We start from the raw sequence: 23,086 nt of genomic DNA on the forward strand, positions 1-23,086 counted from the left end.
CGGCCTTCCCGCTCACCGCCTCATATGCGACGTGCCCACCAGGTGGAACTCCACCTTGCACATGCTGGACAGACTGTGCGAGCAGCAGCACGCACGGGTCAGTCGCACTGCGGAACAGCACCACTTCACCACCAATGACTGGGCCTCCATGCGAGACCTGTGTGCCTTGTTGCGCTGTTTCGAGTACTCCACCAACATGGCCAGTGGCGATGACGCCATTATCAGCGTTACAATACCACTTCTATGTCTCCTTGAGAAAACACTTAGGGTGATGATGGAAGAGGAGGTGGCCCAGGAGGAGGAGGAAGAGGGGTCATTTTTAGCACTTTCGGGCCAGTCTCTTCGAAGTGACTCAGAGGGAGGTTTTTTGCTACAGCAGAGGCCAGGTACAAATGTGGCCAGCCAGGGCCCACTACTGGAGTACGAGGAGGATGAGGATGAGGAGGAGGTGGAGGAGGATGAGGATGAAGCATGGTCACAGCGGGGTGGCACCCAACGCAGCTCGGGCCCATCACTGGTGCGTGGCTGGGGGGAAATGCAGGACGATGACGATACGCCTCCCACAGAGGACAGCTTGTCCTTACCTCTGGGCAGCCTGGCACACATGAGCGACTACATGCTGCAGTGCCTGCGCAACGACAGCAGAGTTGCCCACATTTTGTCCACGTGTGCGGACTACTGGGTTGCCACCCTGCTGGATCCACGGTACAAAGACAATGTGCCCACCTTACTTCCTGCACTGGAGCGTGATCGAAAGATGCGCGAGTACAAGCGCACATTGGTAGACGCACTACTGAGAGCATTCCCAAATGTCACAGGGGAACAAGTGGAAGCCCAAGGCAGAGGAGGAGCAAGAGGTCGCCAAGGCAGCTGTGTCACGTCCAGCTCCTCTGAGGGCAGGGTTAGCATGGCAGAGATGTGGAAAAGTTTTGTCAACACGCCACAGCTAACTGCACCACCACCTGATATGCAACGTGTTAGCAGGAGGCAACATTTCACTAACATGGTGGAACAGTAAGTGTGCACACCACTCCACGTACTGACTGATGGTTTGGCCTCATTCAACTTCTGGGTCTCTAAATTGTTCACGTGGCCAGAGCTAGCCTTTTATGCCTTGGAGGTGCTGGCCTGCCCGGCGGCCAGCGTTTTGTCTGAACGTGTATTCAGCACGGCAGGGGGCGTCATTACAGACAAACGCAGCCGCCTGTCTACAGCCAATATGGACAAGCTGACGTTCATAAAAATGAACCAGGCATGGATCCCACAGGACCTGTCCATCCCTTGTACAGATTAGACATTAACTACCTCTCCTTAACTACCTCCCCTTAACCATATATTATTGTACTCCAGGGCACTTCCTCATTCAATCCTATTTTTATTTTCATTTTACCATTATATTGCGGGGCAACCCAAAGTTGAATGAACCTCTCCTTTGTCTGGGTACCGGGGCCTAAATATATGACAATGGACTGTTCCAATGTTGGGTGACGTGAAGCCTGATTCTCTGCTATGACATGAAGACTGATTCTCTGCTGACATGAAGCCAGATTCTCTGCTATGGGACCTCTCTCCTCTGCCTGGGTGCCTGGGCCTAAATATCTGACAATGGACTGTTCCAGTGTTGGGTGACGTAAAGCATGATTTTCTGCTATGACATGAAGACTGATTCTCTGCTGACATGAAGCCAGATTCTCTGTTAAAGGACTTCTCTCCTCTGCCTGGGTGCCTGGGGCTAAATATCTGACAATGGACTGTTCCAGTGTTGGGTGACGTAAAGCATGATTCTCTGCTATGACATGAAGACTGATTCTCTGCTGACATGAAGCCAGATTCTCTGTTACGGGACCTCTCTCCTCTGCCTGGGGGCCGGGGCCTAAATATATGACAATGGACTGTTCCAGTGTTGGGTGACGTGAAGCCTGATTCTCTGCTATGACATGAAGACTGATTCTCTGCTGACATGAAGCCTGAATCTCTGTTATGGGACCTCTCTCCTCTGTCTGGGTGCCGGGGCCTAAATTATATGACAATGGACTGTTCCAATGTTGGGTGACGTGAAGCATGATTCTCTGCTATGACATGAAGACTAATTCTCTGCTGACATGAAGCCAGATTCTCTGTTACTGGACCTCTCTCCTCTGCCTGGGTGCCGGGGCCTAAATATCTGACAATGGACTGTTCCAGTGTTGGGTGACGTGAAGCCTGATTCTCTGCTATGACATGAAGACTGATTCTCTGCTTACATGAAGCCTGAATCTCTGTTATGGGACCTCTCTCCTCTGTCTGGGTGCCGGGGCCTAAATATATGACAATGGACTGTTACAGTGGTGGGTGACGTGAAGCCAGATTCTCTGCTATGGGACCTCTCTCCAATTGATATTGGTTAATTTTTATTTATTTTATTTTTATTTTTATTCATTTCCCTATCCACATTTGTTTGCAGGGGATTTACCTACATGTTGCTGCCTTTTGCAGCCCTCTAGCCCTTTCCTGGGCTGTTTTACAGCCTTTTTAGTGCCGAAAAGTTCGGGTCCCCATTGACTTCAATGTGGTTTGGGTTCGGGACGAAGTTCTGGTCGGGTTCGGATCCCGAACCCGAACATTTCCAGGAAGTTCGGCCGAACTTCTCGAACCCGAACATCCAGGTGTTCGCTCAACTCTATTAAAGACAAAAGAAGAGTTATTTACTGTGACATCATGTTTTGGATGTCATATAACGGTTATATTTTGTGTTTACAGAAGCAGAATAAGATACAGTCCTGATCAAAAGTTTAAGACCACTTAAAAAATAGCAAAAAATCATATTTTACATTGTTGGATCTTAACAAGGTTCCAAGTAGAGCTTTAACATGCAACAAGAAGAAATGAGAGTGAGACAAAAAAAATTTTGAACATTCAATTATTTGAAAATAACGATTAAACTGAAACAGGCTGTTTTTCAGCTGATCATAATTTTAGGACCACATGCCATTAAAAGGCCAAATCTGTGCAAAGATGTTGATTTATTGTCATTTTATGTCAGGTAGTCACATGTTGTGATGGCAAAGGCAAAAAAAACTCTCCCTTTTTAAACGTGGTCGGGTTGTTGAACTGCATAAGCAGGGTCTCTCACAGCGCGCCATCGCTGCTGAGGTGGGACGCAGTAAGACAGTCATTTGGAATTTCTTAAATGATCTTGAGGGTTATGGAACAAAAAAGTTAAGTGGAAGACCCAAAAAAATAAACATCAACTTCATCAACACTGAGCCAATTGGCTGTCCGTCAAGACACTGGACGACCCTCAACCCAAATTAAGGCCCTTACTGGTGCTGACTGCAGCCCCATAACCATCAGATGGCATCTGAGACTGAAGGGCTTCAGAAACAAAAAACGTCTTCAAAGACCTTGTCTCCTTGAACGCCACAGAACTGTTCGTTTGGACTTTGCAAGAGAGCACCAAACATGGGACATTCAAAGGTGGAAGAAAGTGAGATTCTCTGATGAGAAAAAAATTAACCTTGATGGTCCTGATGGTTTCCAACATTACTGGCATGACAAGCAGATCCCACCTGAGATGTTTTCTACGCGCCACAGTGGAGAGGCGCCATAATGGTCTGGGGTGCTTTTTCCTTCAGTGGAACAATGGAGCTTCAGGAAGTGCAGGGGCGGCCTCTGGCTATGTCCAGATGTTGCAGAGAGCATTCCTCATGACTGAGGGCCCTTGTCTGTGTGGTAACGACTGGGTTTTTCAACAGGACAACGCTACAGTACACAATGCCCGCAGGACAAGGGACTTCTTCCAGAGAATAACATCACTCTTTTGGCCCATCTTGCGTGTTCCCCTAATCTAAATCCAATTGAGAACCTTTGGGGATGGATGACAACAAGGGAAGTTTACAAAAATGGACAACAGTGCCAGACAGTAGATGGCCTTCGTGCGGCCGTCTTCACCACTTGGAGAAATGTTCCCACTCACCTCATGGAAACGCTTGCATCAAGCATGCCAAAACTAATTTTGGAAGTGATAAACAATAACGGCGGAGCTACTCAGTACTGAGTTCATGTTTGGAAGTTGGATTTCTGTTTTGGGGGGGGTTTAGTTTTTTTTGGGAGGTGTGATCCTAAACTTTTGATCAGCTGAAAAACAGCCCGTTTCAGTTTATTAGTTGTTTTCATTAAATTGAATGCTCAAAAAATCTTTTGTCTCACTCCCATTTCTTCTTGTTGCATGTTGAAGCTCTACTTGGAACCTTGTTAAGATCCAGTTCTTGCCATTTTTCAAGTGGTCTTAAACTTTTGATCAGGGCTGTAATATGCCTTTAACCCCTTAAGTAATCAGCCCTATTTCACCTTAAGGACTTGGCAATTTTTTGCAAATCTGACCAGTGTCACTTTAAGTGCTGATAACTTTAAAACACTTTGACTTATCCAGGCCATTCTGAGATTGTTTTTTCGTCACATATTGTACTTCATGACACTGGTAAAATGAAGTCAAAATTTTTAATTTTTTTGCATAATAAAATACCTAATTTACCAAAAAGTTGGAAAAATTTGCAAATTTCAAAGTTTCAGTTTCTCTACTTCTGTAATACATAGTAATACCCCCAAAAATTGTGATGACTTAACATTCCCCATATGTCTACTTCATGTTTGAATTATTTTGGGAATTATATTTTATTTTTGGGGATGTTACAAGGCTTAGAAGTTTAGAAGCAAATCTTGAAATTTTTCAGAAATTTACAAAAACCCAATTTTTAGGGACCACTACAGGTCTGAAGTCACTTTGCAAGGCTTACATAATAGAAACCGCCCAGAAATGACCCATTCTATAAACTACACCCCTCTAGGTATTCAAAACAGATTTTACAAACTTCGTTAACCCTTTAGGTGTTGCACAAGAGTTATTGGCAAATGGGGATGAAATTTGAGAATTTCATTTTTTTGCCTAATCTTCCATTTTAACCCATTTTTTCCACTAACAAAGCAAGGGTTAACAGCCAAACAAGACTTTATATTTATTGCCCTGACTCTGCCATTTACAGAAACACCCCATATGTGGCCGTAAACTACTGTACGGGCACACAGTAGGGCGTAGAGGGAAAGGTGCGCCGTATGGTTTTTGGAAGCCAGATTTTGCTGGACTGTTTTTTTGACACCATGTCCCATTTGAAGCCCCCTGATGCACCCCTAGAGTAGAAACTCCATAAAAGTGACCCCATCTAAGAAACTACACCCCTCAAGGTATTCAAAACTGATTTTACAAACTTTGTTAACCGTTTAGGTGTTGTACTAGATAATGGAATATAGAGATACAATTTCTAAATTTCACTTTTTTGGCAGATTTTCCATTTTAATATTTTTTTTTCCAGTTAAAAAGCAAGGGTTAACAGCCAATCAAAACTTATTATTTATGGCCCTGATTCTGTAGTTTACAGAAACACCCCATATGTGGTCGTAAACTGCTGTACCGGCACACGGCAGGGCGCAGAAGCAAAGGAATGCCATACGGTTTTTGGAAGGCAGATTTTGCTGGACTGTTTTTTTTTGACACCATGTCCCATTTGAAGCCCCCCTGATGCACCCCTAGAGTAGAAACTCCAAAAGTGACCCCAAGTACGGAATAGGGTGGCAGTATTGTTGGTACTAGTTTAGGGTACATATGATTTTTGGTTGCTCTATATTACACTTTTTGTGCGGTAAGGTAACAAGAAATAGCTTTTTTGGCACGTTTTTTTTTTGTTATTTACAACATTCATCTGACAGGTTAGATCATGTGGTAATTTGATAGAGCAGGTTGTCACGGACGCGGCGATACCTAATATGTATAAAAAAAATTTAATTTATGTAAATTTTATACAATAACTTCATTTTTAAAACCCAAAAAATATTTTAGTGTCTCCATAGTCTAAGAGCCATATTTTTTTCAGCTTTTGGGCGATTATCTTGAGTAAGGTCTCATTTTTTTGCGGGATGAGATAACGGTTTGATTGGAACGATTTTGGGGTGCATATGACTTTTTGATCGCTTGCTATTACACTTTTTGTGACGTAAGATGACAAAAAATTGCTTTTTTTACACCGTTTTTTTTTTTTTTTACGGTTGTCATCTGAGGGGTTAGGTCATGTGATATTTTTATAGAGACAGTCGATACGGACACGGAGATACCTAATATGTATACTTTATTTTTATTTATGTAAGTTTTACACAATGATTTCATTTTTGAAACAAAAAAAATCATGTTTTAGTGTTTCCATAGTCTAAGAGCCATAGTTTTTTCAGTTTTTGGGCGATTATCTTGAGTAGGGTCTAATTTTTTGCGGGATGAGATTGACGGTTTGATTGGTACTATTTTGGCGTACATGCGACTTTTTTGATCACTTTTATTACCTTTTTTGGGAAGTAAGGTGGTCAAAATTTCAATTTTCTCATAGTTTTTATTTTTTTTTATTTTTATGGCGTTCACCGTGCAGGGAAAGTAACATGATCATTTTATATATGAGATCGTTATGGACGCGGCGATACCTAATATGTCTAGTGTATTTGATTTTTTTAATTTTTATTCAGTGATAAATGTTTTTTTTTTATCTTAACTTTTTTCACTTTTTTTTACATTTTTTTGACCCAGACCAACTTGGTTCTTGAAGATCCAGTGGGTCTGATGTCTGTATAATACAGTACAGTACAATATATAGCGTATTGTACTGTATTTTACTTACACTTTGTCTGAACAGATCTATGCCTTTAGCATAGATCTGTTCAGCACCATGGACAGCAGGACGCCTGAGAAGGCGTCCTGTTGCCATGGGAACCTTCTCCGTCTGCTCAGTAGTGGCCAGAACTGCGCAGACGGGGAAGGGTAAGGACGGGGGCTCCCTCTCTCTGTGACCCCATCCTGTCTGGGGGCTGCAAAGGAGCCCCTTGACCCTGACAGTTAACCTTTTCCATACCGCGGTCCGTACGGACCGCGGTATGGAAATGGTTAAACGGCTGACATCTGCACAGATGTCAGCCGTTTATACCAGAGTGTCAGCAATGTGCTGACACTGTGGTATAACCACTGTACACCAACGAATTTTCAAGGGGAGACGGGGGGGGGATCGCGATCCCGCCTGCCGCACCGCCCGCCTCCGGCAACGCATACACCGCCTGCGATACCCCCCCATGCACCACCCGCCGGCATAAAATCGTGCAGGGGTGCAGGGGGGGGGTTCAAAATCTTTATTTTAGGCACTCTAAAGTTTCTGATCCCCGCGGTCAGGGACCGCGGGGATCATAAACTGCAAAAAGCGCAGCAAACCGCAGGTCTGAATTGACCTGTGGTTTGCTGCGATCGTCGACACGGGGGGGTCACATGACCCCCCTGGCATTGTGACAGGATGCCGGCTGAATGATTTAATCCGGCATCCTGTTCAGATTAACCCCCGGGGCGCCGCAATCAATATTTAAACTTAGGACGTACCGGTACGCCCTGAGTCCTTAAGGGGTTAAGATTCATTTTGTTATGTAAGGTAAGCTCAGTGGCATAGCAGAAACGGAAAGTATAGTGTTATCCTGTTGTTGCTGGGCAGAAGTCTAGACCAATCACAACCAGCTTCTCATACAACAAGAGTTTTCACCAATCATAGCCAGCCTCACAAACAGCCTGTCTGGGAATTCCCCTAGCAGGAGCTGCTAGAATCATTATTTACCAGAGACAGGGGCTGAAGAGACATTCACTTCACTGAGAGCTGTGTTTTTATGGAAGCAGCGAGGCCAAAATAGGTATTTAACCCCTTAAGGACCCTACCATTTTTAACCTTAAGAACCTGGCCTTTTTTTGCAAATCTGACATGTGTCACTTTATATGGTAATAACTTTGGAACGCTTTTACTTATCCAAGCCATTCTGAGATTGTTTTCTTGTCACATATTGTACTTCATGACAGTGGTAAATTTGACTCAAAATATTTTTTTTTTTTCTATTTATAAAAAAAATACCAAATTTACAAAAAAAATGGAAAATTCATATTTTTCAAAATTTCAATTTCTCTGCTTTTAATAGTAATAGTAATACCTCCTAAAATAGTTTACTTTACATTTCCCATATGTCTACATCATGTTTGGATAATTTTGTAAATGACATTCACTGGTCACACAGCTCCACAAACATAGCACTAAGGAATGGCTATGGATGTTTGAGGAGTACTAAAGGAGTTAACTCTGCAGCTGAGGAGGAAGGGCAGGCTAATCCACAGCTTGATCTCCTCATCTCTAGAGAAAGAGAATTACAAGTAGCTCAGTTCTTATCCACTGTGTGTTTACTCACAGTGACAGATTTACTGCAGGACGAAATTGTTCGTCCTAGTGCGTTAAGTACCTGCAATTCTCGTCAAAGGTCCTGAACATGTTAAAACAGTTATAGGATGTTCATATTGTTAGTATTCTGTTTAGAACTGTATACTGAACTAGATATTGTTTTACTTACAGTTCCACTAATTGCAAAGAACAAATTCAAATTTCCAGATACAAATTGCAAACTACAATTACAACCATACCAGATCATACTCAACCAATCTGCAAATAGTCACTGCTAACTGCATACTGCAAGTAAACTTTTAGTTAGACCTTTTAGATAGAGAGATCATAAAGTGCTTAAATAACTTAAAGTGAGAGTACAGATACTCAAGAGAGAAATATAGCCATCATTTTATGTTGAATGACAAGATTGAACAGTTGAACCACCATCTTATGCATACCGCCATTTTGTGATATCTTTTCAACACGTGTTATGTACATGGACTATTTGCTGCGGAGGCGGCAATGTTATATCTGAAGAAAAGCTAAAGTTAATAAAGAAGTTATTTGAAGCATTTGGTGTAGTCTTTAAACCTACTGTTTCCATAGAACGGCGCTAGAGGAATTGCAGAGTAATAGACAGCCTGGTTAGACTAAAAGTCAGAGATACCAAAATTCTTCTAATGCCACAGGCCAAAAGGCACTTCATAGTGCTGCGCCTGCCACAGAGTGCCCTGGCTCCTGCTCATCGCCCAGGAGAATGTCGTCCTCGGTCTCCTCCCCCCATCCACGGACAACATCAGGGATCCCAGAAAAGTTTAAAGCCTGCTCTTCTTGCTCCTCTCCCTCCCCCCAGGCACCATCCTCCTCTGACTCATCTTCAGACTCCTGCTGACTTGTCTGAGAAGGAGTAGCCCCCCTTGGGAATTCATTAAGCATTGCAACTTCCTCATCTTCCAGATCCTGCTCCTCGACGACTTGATGAATGACACAACGCAATGCACTCTCCAGAAAGAAGGCTTAAGGTACGATGTCACTGATGGCGTCCCTGGCTGCGACTGACCAGTTCGGTGATCTCATCAAATAGCTGCAGAAGTCTGCATGTGTCGCGCATGAGCAGCCACTGACGCAGTGAAAATAAACCTAAGCTCCCCAGAACCTGTCCTGCCACAGAGTTCGTACAGGTAGTCGTTAATAGCACATTTCTGCTGGAGCAGCCTATCAAGCATATACATGGTGGATTTCCAGCGTGTCAGGAAGTCACAAATCAGACGTCTGACGGGTAGGTTGGGTCGCCACTGAACGTCAGCAAGTCGAGCCATGGCCGTGTAAGATCTAAAATGGTCAGAGATTTTCCTGGCCTGCCGCAAGATGTCCAGGACCCCGGGATATTTGGCAATGTGTGCCATGCACGGCACGTGTGTCATTTGCCCTGTTTCAGCACGCTCAGCAGATTGGCACCATTGTCGCACACGACTTTATCAACTGTCAAATTCAGCGGGGTTAGCCACTGATCGGCCTGTGACCGCAGAGCTGAAAGCAGTGCAGGACCGGTGTGGCTCTTGGCTTCAAGGCACAACAGCCGCAGCACAGCATGGCAACGTCTCACCTGGCACGTCGAATAGGTTCTGTAGAGCTTGGGGGGTGCAGCTGAAGAGGCGGTAGCAGTGGAAAATGAGGAGCCAGCCGAGGAGGAGACAGAGGATGTAGTAGGAGGAGGAGAAGAGGCAGGCCTACATGCAATCCGTGGTGGTAACACCAAGTCCACACGGGTGCCATGAGTTGCATGCTTAACAGCCGTCAGAAGGTTCACCCAGTGGGCAGTAAAAGTTATATACCTTCTCTGACCGTGTTTGCTAGACCACGTGTCTGTGGTCAGATATATCTTGGCACCGTCACTGTGTGCCAGAGATACATTCACTTGCTGCTGAACATGACCATAAAGCTCTGCGCTGCACTTCTGGGAAAAATATTTCCTTCCGGGGACCTTCTATTGCGGTGTGCCAATGGCCACAAATTTTCTGAAGGCCTCCGAGTCCACCAGCTTATATGGCAGTAGTTGGAGGTCTAGAAGCTCCGACAAGCCAGCGATTAGCCGTTGGACAAGAGGGTTATCCGGCGTCATCAACTTTTTATATTTGAATTAAATAAGGAGAGAAAAGAAGAAATGAATCACACATCCACTGCTAATGCTATGATCTCATCCCTGCAATCCTGCAGGAGACAGCACTAAATAGCGCATGTGTACTACCTCCATGCTACATGCTAAATGAGGCATTTGTGTACATTTTGATCAAAAAGGCAATAAGCCCACTCACCACGCCAAGGTTGCCTCTATGAGTAAGCCTAACCTAAAATTGGCGCGGCGCTGCACGGTGACCACCAGCGCTGTGGCGCCATCCCGGCCGGCGGCGGGACCCAGTGGCCAAACAGCACTCCTGCTGCCTGACCATGCCAAATGTACATAAATGCCTCATTTAGCATGTAGCATGGAGGTGGTACACATGCGCTATTCAGTGCTGTCTCCTGGAGGAATGCAGGGATGAGATCATAGCATTAGCAGTGGATGTGCGATTCATTTCTTCTTTCCTCTCATTATTTAATACATTTTTTACATTTAAACATCTGGGTAATGGAAGCATGTCTTTTGCCAGATGAACGTGACGACGGCACGGTGGAAGGTGGAGGGGAGGAAAAATGGGAGGCGAGAGGAGAAGAGGCAGGATGTGGAGCACCAGGAGTGTGGCTTTGTGGGTTCTGATGGTGTTGCTCCAACTGGGCTCAGTGATGGGAGGCCAGGTGCCTTCTTAAAGGGGTTGTCCGGGTTCAGAGCTGAACCCGGATCATACCGTTATTTTCACCCCGGCAGCCCCCCTGAGCCTAGCATCGGAGCATCTCATGCTCCGATGCGCTCCAGTGCCCTGTGCTAGATCGCGCAGCGCACTGGCTCTTTTGTTTTTAATAACACACTGCCGGGCGGTAACTTCCGCCCAGCAGTGTGTTCGGTGACGTCACCGGCTCTGAGGGGCGGGCTTTAGCTCTGCCCTAGCCATTTTACTGGCTAGGGCAGCGCTAAATCCCGCCCATCAGTGCCGGTGACGTCACCGGGGTTCCTGTCAGCCCCATGGAGAGCCCGGTACGTCACCGGAACTGTGAAAAATGCCTTTGCCCTGCGCGATTTAGCGCAGGGCAAAGGAGAGCATCGGAGCATGAACTGCTCCGATGCTCATGTCAGGGGGGCTGCTGGGGTGAAAATGGAGGGCTGTCCAGGTTCAGCTCTGAACCTGGACAACCCCTTTAAGGCGGTCGTCCCTAGGTGAGTTTTGGGCTTATCGCGACTTATGCATTGACAGCACAGGCTGCAGATGGCAACACTATTGTCAGCAGTTAACACGTTAAAAAAAGCCCACACTGCGACACCATGTGTCGGCGTCCTGGGAGCACCAGATGTGACCTATGCATGGTAAATGGCTCCCTCCAGATACATTTTGTTGTGCATTTTCATACGTATACAATATTATCTAATGACATTACAGGGAGTGCAGAATTATTAGGCAAATTAGTATTTTGACCACATCATCCTCTTTATGCATGTTGTCTTACTCCAAGCTGTATAGGCTCGAAAGCCTACTACCAATTAGGCATATTAGGTGATGTGCATCTCTGTAATGAGAAGGGGTGTGGTCTAATGACATCAACACCCTATATCAGGTGTGCATAATTATTAGGCAACTTCCTTTCCTTTGGCAAAATGGGTCAAAAGAAGGACTTGACAGGCTCAGAAAAGTCAAAAATAGTGAGATATCTTGCAGAGGGATGCAGCACTCTTAAAATTGCAAAGCTTCTGAAGCGTGATCATCGAACAATCAAGCGTTTCATTCTAAATAGTCAACAGGGTCGCAAGAAGCGTGTGGAAAAACCAAGGCGCAAAATAACTGCCCATGAACTGAGAAAAGTCAAGCGTGCAGCTGCCAAGATGCCACTTGCCACCAGTTTGGCCATATTTCAGAGCTGCAACATCACTGGAGTGCCCAAAAGCACAAGGTGTGCAATACTCAGAGACATGGCCAAGGTAAGAAAGGCTGAAAGACGACCACCACTGAACAAGACACACAAGCTGAAACGTCAAGACTGGGCCAAGAAATATCTCAAGACTGATTTTTCTAAGGTTTTATGGACTGATGAAATGAGAGTGAGTCTTGATGGGCCAGATGGATGGGCCTGTGGCTGGATTGGTAAAGGGCAGAGAGCTCCAGTCCGACTCAGACGCCAACAAGGTGGAGGTGGAGTACTGGTTTGGGCTGGTATCATCAAAGATGAGCTTGTGGGGCCTTTTCGGGTTGAGGATAGAGTCAAGCTCAACTCACAGTCCTACTGCCAGTTTCTGGAAGACACCTTCTTCAAGCAGTGGTACAGGAAGAAGTCTGCATCCTTCAAGAAAAACATGATTTTCATGCAGGACAATGCTCCATCACACGCGTCCAAGTACTCCACAGCGTGGCTGGCAAGAAAGGGTATAAAAGAAGAAAATCTAATGACATGGCCTCCTTGTTGACCTGATCTGAACCCCATTGAGAACCTGTGGTCCATCATCAAATGTGAGATTTACAAGGAGGGAAACCAGTACACCTCTCTGAACAGTGTCTGGGAGGCTGTGGTTGCTGCTGCACGCAATGTTGATGGTGAACAGATCAAAACACTGACAGAATCCATGGATGGCAGGCTTTTGAGTGTCCTTGCAAAGAAAGGTGGCTATATTGGTCACTGATTTGTTTTTGTTTTGTTTTTGAATGTCAGAAATGTATATTTGTGAATGTTGAGATGTTATATTGGTTTTACTGGTAAAAATAAATAATTGAAATGGGTATATATTTGTTTTTTGTTAAGTTGCCTAATAATTATGCACAGTAATAGTCACCTGCACACACAGATATCCCCCTAAAATAGCTAAAACTAAAAACAAACTAAAAACTACTTCCAAAAATATTCAGCTTTGATATTAATACGTTTTTTGGGTTCATTGAGAACATGGTTGTTGTTCAATAATAAAATTAATCCTCAAAAATACAACTTGCCTAATAATTCTGCACTCCCTGTATAACCCAAATTGCTCATTGCCTTTAAGAATAAAATCAGCCTGAACCAAAGTTCTATTATGTGGCTGAGGAAGCCAAGATGACATTGTATTTAAAAGTTATTGCTAAAGATATGGGTTTATCTATGGGGAGTAAACTAGATTCCTCAGACATGTCTGTCTGAAAGGAACAAGGTTGTTTCATGGAAAAGCCATGACGAGATAAGGATTCATATCTAGAGTTGAGCGAACACCTGGATGTTCGGGTTCGAGAAGTTCGGCTGAACTTCCCGGAAATGTTCGGGTTCGGGATCCGAACTCGACCCGAACTCCTCCCCGAACCCCATTGAAGTCAATGGGGACCCGAACTTTTCGGCACTAAAAAGGCTGTAAAATAGCTCAGGAAAGGGCCAGAAGGCTGCAAAAGGCAGCAAAATGTAGGTAAATCCCCTGCAAACAAATGTGGATAGTGAAATGAATTAAAATTAAATAAATTAAAATTAACCAATATCAATTGGAGAGAGGTCTCATGGCAGAGAATCAGGCTTCATGTCACCCACCACTTGTCACGGCTGTAAGTGAGCAACAAGAGCCAACACAGTGAATAGCAACTGACTGGACCCAAACTAGGGAGGATAAAGGGTGACCCCTGCCAGACCCTAAAAGCTCTCCCTAAGCTGCTATGCACATGTCCAGATCCAGATGGTGGATCGAGACATGCCCGCGTACCTAAGGCTGAAGACCACTGAAACCCCTACAATAGTGGAAGGGGCACGGCCACCGGTGCCCTGCTCAGTATATGGACGGAACCGGGGTCGCCTCGGATCCAGTCAGCAAAGAAACAGAAACACACAATGTCTGAACACTTAACTGAAGGAGCTGCAGCTGCAGTGAAAACAGATCCAAAGTCAGCCGACAATATCCGAAGTACTTGCTTCAGCAGAACACAGATCCAGTGAAAAGATATCACACAGGTGAAGATACTCAAGCGAGAGATACAGCTCAAATGAAAAGTATAATCCGCACCTCTACAAAGGAGGAGGGGTGATTTAAAGGCAGCGAAATCAAACACAGGAGGGACAGCTGGGAGGAAGGAAACAGAAAGTAAAGACCTCATCACAGGGGCGGAGAAACAGGGCAGAGGGAACTCCTCCAAGCTCTAGTAGTGACATCATCACAGGGGTGTGGAAACAGAGCTGTGAGAACGTCTCAAAGCTCTGGTAGTGACACCACTGGAACAGGCCACTGTCAGATATTTAGGCCCCGGCACCCAGACAGAGGAGAGAGGTCCCATAGTAGAGTATCAGGCTTCATGTCATAGCAGAGAATCAGGCTTCACCTCACCCAAAACTGGAACAGGCCATTGTCAGATATTTAGGCCCCGGCACCCAGACAGAGGAGAGAGGTCCCATAGCAGAGAATCAGGCTTCATGTCATAGCAGAGAATCAGGCTTCATGTCATAGCAGAGAATCAGGCTTCATGTCATAGCAGAGAATCAGGCTTCAAGTAATAGCAGAGAATTTGGCTTCATGTCATAGCAGAGAATCAGGCTTCATGTCATAGCAGAGAATCAGGCTTCACGTCACCCAAAACTGGAACAGGCCATTGTCAGATATTTAGGCCCCGGCACCCAGACAGAGGAGAGAGGTCCCATAGCAGAGAATCAGGCTTCATGTCATAGCAGAGAATCAGGCTTCAAGTCATAGCAGAGAATCAGGCTTCATGTCATAGCAGAGAATCAGGCTTCATGTAACCCAACACTGGAACAGGCCACTGTCAGATATTTTTAGGCCCCGGCACCCAGACAGAGGAGAGGTTCATTCAACTTTGGGTTGCCCCGCAATATAATGGTAAAATGAAAATAAAGAGAGGATTGAATGAGGAAGTGCCCTGGAGTACAATAATATATGGTTAAGGGGAGGTAGTTATAAATGTCTAATCTGCACAAGGGATGGACAGGTCCTGTGGGATCCATGCCTGGTTCATTTTTATGAACGTCAGCTTGTCCACATTGGCTGTAGACAGGCGGCTGCGTTTGTCTGTAATAACGCCTCCTGCCGTGCTGAATACACGTTCAGACAAAACGCTGGCCGCCGGGCAGGCCAGCACCTCCAAGGCATAAAAGGCTAGCTCTGGCCACGTGGACAATTTGGAGACCCAGAAGTTGAATGGGGCCGAACCATCAGTCAGTACGTGGAGGGGTGTGCACACATACTGTTCCACCATTTTAGTGAAATGTTGCCTCCTGCTAACACGTTCCGTATCAGGTGGTGGAGCAGTTAGCTGTGGCGTGTTGACAAAACTTTTCCACATCTCTGCCATGCTAACCCTGCCCTCAGAGGCGCTGGCCGTGACACAGCTGCGTTGACGACCTCTTGCTCCTCCTCTGCCTTCGCCTTGGGCTTCCACTTGTTCCCCTGTGACATTTGGGAATGCTCTCAGTAGCGCGTCTACCAATGTGCGCTTGTACTCGCGCATCTTCCCATCACGCTCCAGTGCAGGAAGTAAGGTGGGCACATTGTCTTTGTACCGTGGATCCAGCAGGGTGGCAACCCAGTAGTCCGCACACGTTAAAATGTGGGCAACTCTGCTGTCGTTGCGCAGGCACTGCAGCATGTAGTCGCTCATGTGTGCCAGGCTGCCCAGAGGTAAGGACAAGCTGTCCTCTGTGGGAGGCGTATCGTCATCGTCCTGCGTTTCCCCCCAGCCACGCACCAGTGATGGGCCCGAGCTGCGTTGGGTGCCACCCCGCTGTGAACATGCTTCATCCTCATCCTCCTCCACCTCCTCCTCATCCTCGTCCTCCTCGTCCTCCAGTAGTGGGCCCTGTCTGGCCACATTTGTACCTGGCCTCTGCTGTTGCAAAAAACCTCCCTCTGAGTCACTTCGAAGAGACTGGCCTGAAAGTGCTAAAAATGACCCCTCTTCCGCCTCCTCCTCCTCCTGGGCCACCTCCTCTTCCTTCATCACCCTAAGTGTTTTCTCAAGGAGACATAGAAGTGGTATTGTAACGCTGATAACGGCATTATCGCCACTGGCCATGTTGGTGGAGTACTCGAAACAGCGCAACAGGGCACACAGGTCTTGCATGGAGGCCCAGTCATTGGTTGTGAAGTGGTGCTGTTCCGCAGTGCGACTGACCCGTGCGTGCTGCAGCTGAAACTCCACTATGGCATGCTGCTGCTCGCACAGTCTGTCCAGCATGTGCAAGGTGGAGTTCCACCTGGTGGGCACGTCGCATATGAGGCGGTGAGCGGGAAGGCCGAAGTTACGCTGTAGCGCAGACAGGCGAGCAGCGGCAGGATGTGAATGCCGGAAGCGCGAACAGACGGCCCGCACTTTATGCAGCAGCTCTGACATGTCGGGGTAGTTGTGAATGAACTTCTGCACCCCCAAATTCAGCACATGCGCCAACAAGGGATGTGCGTCAAACCGGCTAAACCCAGAGCTGTAATGAGATTTCGCCCATTATCGCACACCACCAGGCCGGGCTTGAGGCTCACCGGCAGCAACCACTCGTCGGTCTGTTGTTCTATACCCCGCCACAACTCCTGTGCGGTGTGGGGCCTGTCCCCCAAACATATGAGTTTCAGAATGGCCTGCTGACGTTTACCCCGGGCTGTGCTGAAGTTGGTGGTGAAGGTGTGTGGCTGACTGGATGAGCTGGTGGAAGAAGAGGAGGAGGAAGCCGAGTAGGAGGAGGAGACAACAGGAGGCAAAGAATGTTGCCCTGCGATCCTTGGCGGCGGAAGGACGTGCGCCAAACAGCTCTCCGCCTGGGGCCCAGCCACCACTACATTTACCCAGTGTGCAGTTAGGGAGATATAGCGTCCCTGGCCGTGCTTACTGGTCCACGTATCTGTGGTTAGGTGGACCTTGCCACAGATGGCGTTGCGCAGTGAACACTTGATTTTATCGGATACTTGGTTGTGCAGGGAAGGCACGGCTCTCTTGGAGAAGTAGTGGCGGCTGGGAACAACATACTGTGGGACAGCAAGCGACATGAGCTGTTTGAAGTTCGACTTAAAGGGATGGAAGAACTATTACAGGGCTAACCGTCACTAAACCTGCCCCTTATCCCAATACCCACAAATGACACGGAGACCTTCTGTGGTAAAACAGGCTGTAGCATAACTTTATTAACCCAACATGCTCACATGTTTCTTTTAATCAAACAATTATGCATTTCCATAATAACATATATATACCATATATATATATATTTACCCAACATAACATGACCACGGCCAACCAACCCGACACTGCAACCCCTTGCATTGTAGAAGGACCCCGGAAGGCAACCAATCAAGCTGTATTCTTACTCATCACTTTCACTTGTATCGCCACCTTACCCCTGGCCGCGCTCACCGACCTAAGGGCACCAATATTTCCTAATACCAGTAAATAACCCTGTAGGGCCAGTTTCCCAAACAGGGGCACCCAGCGTACAGCTTCAAAAACACATGAGTTGCACATTTTCACATGCAGTGCACCATTTTCACCCTTGAATTACCTTCCAGGATCCTTCCCCCTGCCTGCCACAGATGACCAGAGGTGACACCTCACCTATGGGCGTCTCGCCGAAACCCTCAGGGCTGTCTCCAAACCCTCCTGAACACCTAACGCCCACAAATCAGATCCCACATCATTGAGGTGAACACCATCGGACCGTAGGAATTGAGGCGAAGCCGCCTCCAGATCCCGATGACGCACCACAAAACCTCCCAGACGCTTCACAAAACGTCCCACCTCCTTATTCAGCTTAGCACGGGCCTTATTAACCCTATCCACAGATCTCACAAGCCGCCAATTTCGTCTGGCAACCACATCGGACCACACAAGCAACAAACCCGGGAAATCGGACAATAACCGCAACAGGTCCAATTTAATATCACAAATTACATCTTGTGAACTTCGAAAACCTAAGTCGTTGCCACCAACATGCAACACCAATATGTCCGGCGGTCTATCCAACGCCACATTAGCCTGCAACTCGGGCAAAACCCTCCCCCACATAAGACCCCGCAAGCCAATCCACCTAACCTGCAACACGTCCGGATCAAAACCCAACTGTCTTCCATTCCGCCGCACATCCGCCCGACAAGCCCCCCAATACACGTATGAATGACCGAATATCCAAGCCAGGCAACCGTCGGACCCTATAAGAAAAACAGAACAAAACCACATTAACAAACCGCCTTAAGAACCCCATGCCACAATACCAACTTACACAAGATGAGGGCGAATATATGACCGGAAGCAAGACGACTCCCAGCGACCTATTCGCTTTATAACATCCTCCCCCAAACCCCACCTGGCCGCTTCCGTCGCAGCACCTATGCGAAACGAATGGGCCGCATAATCCAGAGCTGGTAAACCCACAGCCGCCAAGCATTTCCTAAAAACCGCCACAAACTGAAATCTTGTCAGCACAGACCCATCCTGATGAACCAACAGAGATCCAACGACATCAGGCCGCAACCGCAAAAATTCCTCCAAACAACGCACAGGGCAAAGCACCGACCCCACCAATGGACGCAACCACACACGAACACCCTTACCCAGTTGATCAGTCTTAGACCGGCGTATCAAACAACACAAACCATCCTCACTCAAACACACATCCTCCCGCAGCAAACCCCCCCCACAAGTCTTGCTGCGAGCCAACAATTCGGAGATCCGAAAAGCTCCAAAAAAGGCCAGCGAAAAGGCAACCCGGAACAAGCACACCTCAAAACTAGAAAAACACACCAACGCGGCCCCATCCCATAATTCTTGCAGTACCTGAAAGGAAACCGGGCTGCCGCGTGTCACGACGCACAGCCCCGCGGCGATAACCCTTCAAAGCCTGCCGCACCAAGAAACTCCTGGACACATCCGGCAGCCCACGGAGTCGCAACCAAAACCCCACAGCCGCAACGCGTTTAGAAAGAAACCTGGGAAGAAAAAGACTCACCCAACCAATAGCCCAACAACGTCTGAAAATCACCACACAGATCACTCCCACCAACCTGATCCAGCAACCACTCCCACAAGACCCATACGGCCGAATAAGCAGACCACGTGCTGGTACTCACGGACCGCTGGATCAACCCCGAGGACAACCCAAGGCCACGCGCCAGAGCCACTGGGGACAAGGCAACCCCCGGACCTCCGTTTCTGGAACCAGCTGCCGAAAACGATCCCACTGGAAACGAGAAAGGGAGTCCGCAATTGAATTATCCACCCCAGGCACAAGAACCGCCACAAAACAAGCATTCAACTCCAAACCCCTAAGAACAAAATGCCGCAGCAGCCGCAAAACCGGGGGAGAACTAGCCGTCTGTTTGTTGATCACTTGAACCACACCCAAATTATCACAATAAAACCTCACCCGTCTATTTCGCAACACGTCACCCCACAATTCAGTCGCCAAAACAATAGGGAACAGTTCCAACAACACAAGGTTACCCAACCAACCGGCCGATCTCCACTCCTCTGGCCATGACCCAGCACTCCACTGCCCTTGACAGAACACCCCATAACCGCAAGAGCCCGACGCATCCGACCAAAGCTCCAAGTCCACACTAGTAGCCGACTCCTCCATCCACACCGATTTTCCATTAAAACCAGTAAGAAAACCCCCCCACACAGCCAACTCCGCACGGACTTCAGCCGACAACCGAACATAGTGACTCGGAACCGTCACACCTGCTGTCGCCATTGCCAGACGCTGACAAAAAACCCACCCCATGCGCAATATGCGGCAGGCAAAATTCAACTTACCGAAAACAGATTGAACACGATGAAGCTGCACCTTCTTCAACCGTCCCAACAAAGCCACCTCATTACGCAAATCCTCAACCTTGTCAGCCGGAAGCCGACACTCCATCGCCATGCTATCAATCTCAATGCCCAAAAACCGAATCAACGTGGAAGGGCCCTCAGTCTTTTCGGGGGCCAAGGGAACCCCGAACCGAGCCGCAACCCGCTCCATAGTCTGCAACAAAATCGAACAAACACGTCACGGACCCAAAAACAAAAAATCGTCCAGGTAATGCAACACCGAATTCCACCCTGCCTCCTGTTTCACCACCCATTCCAAAAAGGAACTAAACGCCTCAAACAACGAACAAGAAATGGAGCAACCCATTGGCAAACAACAATCAACATAAAACTGATCTTCCCACTTAAAACCAAGCAAGTGAAAACTGTCCGGGTGAATGGGAAGCAAACGAAAAGCCGCTTCAATATCTGTCTAGGCCATCAAAGCTCCCTGCCCCATCAAACGCACCCACCTAACTGCCGCATCCTAGGAAGTGTAAGAAACCAAACACAAGCCCTCATCAATGCCATCATTCACCGACCCCCCATGCGGATAAGAGAGATGATGAATAAGCCTGAATTTATTGGGCTCCTTCTTGGGAACCAGTCCCAAAGGAGACACCCATAAACCCGTCAAAGGGCACTCAACAAAAGGAGCCACCTCCTTAGCAATCTTCACACTGACCACAACTGGGCATTGCAAGGCCGACCTCAAATTACGGGATGCCACCACCGGCCCCACCGCAGTGCATGGGATCCTAAAACCTTCCGTAAAACCGACGAACAACAAGTCCGCCGCCTCCCTATCTGGGTAGTTACTTAGAAAGGGGGCCATCTCGTCCACCTTCACCGGCGTCACCCCTCTTCTGCCCAATCTCAAAACTCTTTCCTCTACCCCGTTTAAAACATCGCATATACAAACTGTGGGCCCCGCCGCAGCCTGAGCACTCGTGCTTATACCGACAGTCTGCGAGGAACTTGCAATATCCCTCATTATATTGCCAGCAACAACCCCTCCTACTGCCACCCTGGGAGTCCGAGGCCGAGGAGCCCCCGGCCGCTCCACGAAAGGGCTGCTGCCCCACCTTTGGCGCCGACATCAGCCACATCCACAAACTAATGTCCTTGTGATCCCAACGAATGCTGGGTCGGACCGCCTTTCTCTGCCAAAATTGTTCATCATAGCGGAGCCACGCAGACCCACCATAGACCCTGTATGCCTCCCCAATCGCGTCCATGTAACAAAACAGGGCCGAACAATGCTCCGGCGCCTTTTCCCCAACAACACTCGCCAGAATCGCAAACGCCTGTAACCAGTTCATAATAGTACGAGGAATTAACCTGTATCGCCGTTTCTCCTCATCCTCCTTCCTGCTCTCTTCAACTCTACCCCTGTCCAAATTAAACTTCTTCAAAGGCAATAAAGAAAAAATCTCCACATACTCGCCCCTCCAGATTTTTTCCCTCACCTCCAGTTTCAAATGGGCCCCTAACGGCCCCTCAAAACATACATAAATTTCCCCTTTTGCCAAATCCGCCAGCCTCACATCCTCAACGACAGCCCCTTTATCAACGCCCACAGCGCCACCGCCAACCGCCCCTGCGGGCACGCACCGCTACCGCCAGGCCTGGCAAACCAACTCCCCCAGCCGCTTATGGCAAAAAAGGTGCAGAAGCCGAGGGCGCCCAGACCGCCGCCGGGGACGCCCCCGTTCCAGAACCCGCCGCCACCACTAGGGGACAAGATACTCGCCAACATTTCCCTAGCAAAATTCTCAGAACCCATACTAGGTAAACAAACCCCACCCCCCACCCCAGGAACACATAAAGCCCCAGTCGTCTCATTACCTGGCCGTCCCCGGGTGGTCAGCCCAGTGGCCGCAGATCCTCCGGAATGTAGCGCCTGACGATCCAGCAGAAGACGAAGCCGGCTCCACCGCAGGCCGCAGGCACCCGTCATCCTCAGGTCCAGAGCCCGGATCCACTTCACCCTCTTCCAGGGCCATCACCACAGGCACCTCATCACCAGTCCCGAGGAGAACAGAGGAAGAGTGCATTTCATAGGCCAGTAGTTTAGAAATGCTGGCATTCAGGGCCAGGGATTGAGGGTGGCTAGGTGGGAATTTACGCTTTCTCTCAAATGTTTGTGAGATGGAGAGCTGAACGCTGCCGTGTGACATGGTTGAGATGCTTGGTGACGGAGGTGGTGGTGTTGGTGGTACATCCTCTGTTTGCTGGGCGGCAGGTGCCAACGTTCCTCCAGAGGCGGAGGAAGAGGCCGATGCGGCAGCAGCAGAAGAGGCAGAGGCGGCAGCAGCAGAAGAGGTAGCATGGGGAGCCTGAGTGAGTTCCTTGTTTTTAAGGTGTTTACTCCACTGCAGTTCATGCTTTGCATGCAGGTGCCTAGTCATGCAGGTTGTGCTAAGGTTCAGAACGTTAATGCCTCGCTTCAGGCTCTGATGGCACAGCGTGCAAACCACTCGGGTCTTGTCGTCAGCACATTGTTTGAAGAAGTGCCATGCCAGGCAACTCCTTGAAGCTGCCTTTGGGGTGCTCGGTCCCAGATGGCGGCGGTCAGTAGCAGGTGGAGTCTCTTGGCGGCGGGTGTTCTGCTTTTGCCCACTGCTCCCTCTTTTGCTACGGTCGGTCTCACCACTGCCTCTTCCTCCGAACTGTGAAAGTCAGTGGCACGACCTTCATTCCATGTGGGGTCTAGGACCTCATCGTCCCCTGCGTCGTCTTCCGCCCAGTCTTCCTCCCTGACCTCCTGTTCAGTCTGCACACTGCAGAAAGACGCAGCAGTTGACACCTGTGTTTCGTCATCATCAGAGACGTGCTGAGGTGGTATTCCCATGTCCTCATCATCAGGAAACATAAGTGGTTGTGCGTCAGTGCATTCTATGTCTTCCACCGCTGGGGAAGGGCTAGGTGGATGCCCTTGGGAAACCCTGCCAG

General features: G+C 48.0%; 1 protein-coding gene across 1 annotated transcript in view; it reads right to left on the reverse strand.

Moving 5' to 3' along the window:
- LOC122924219 (vomeronasal type-2 receptor 26-like) overlaps nt 1–22,188 on the reverse strand; it is a 115,090-nt gene extending 92,902 nt beyond the window's left edge. The window contains exon 1 of the mRNA XM_044275140.1: nt 21,980–22,188. Within this exon, the coding sequence (XP_044131075.1) occupies nt 21,980–22,188 (209 nt within the window). The remainder of the gene's footprint in view (nt 1–21,979) is intronic.
- Between the last annotated feature and the right edge of the window lie 898 nt (nt 22,189–23,086).

The sequence above is a fragment of the Bufo gargarizans genome, unplaced genomic scaffold (genome assembly GCF_014858855.1).
Source record: "Bufo gargarizans isolate SCDJY-AF-19 unplaced genomic scaffold, ASM1485885v1 original_scaffold_909_pilon, whole genome shotgun sequence".
Lineage (NCBI taxonomy): Eukaryota > Metazoa > Chordata > Amphibia > Anura > Bufonidae > Bufo > Bufo gargarizans.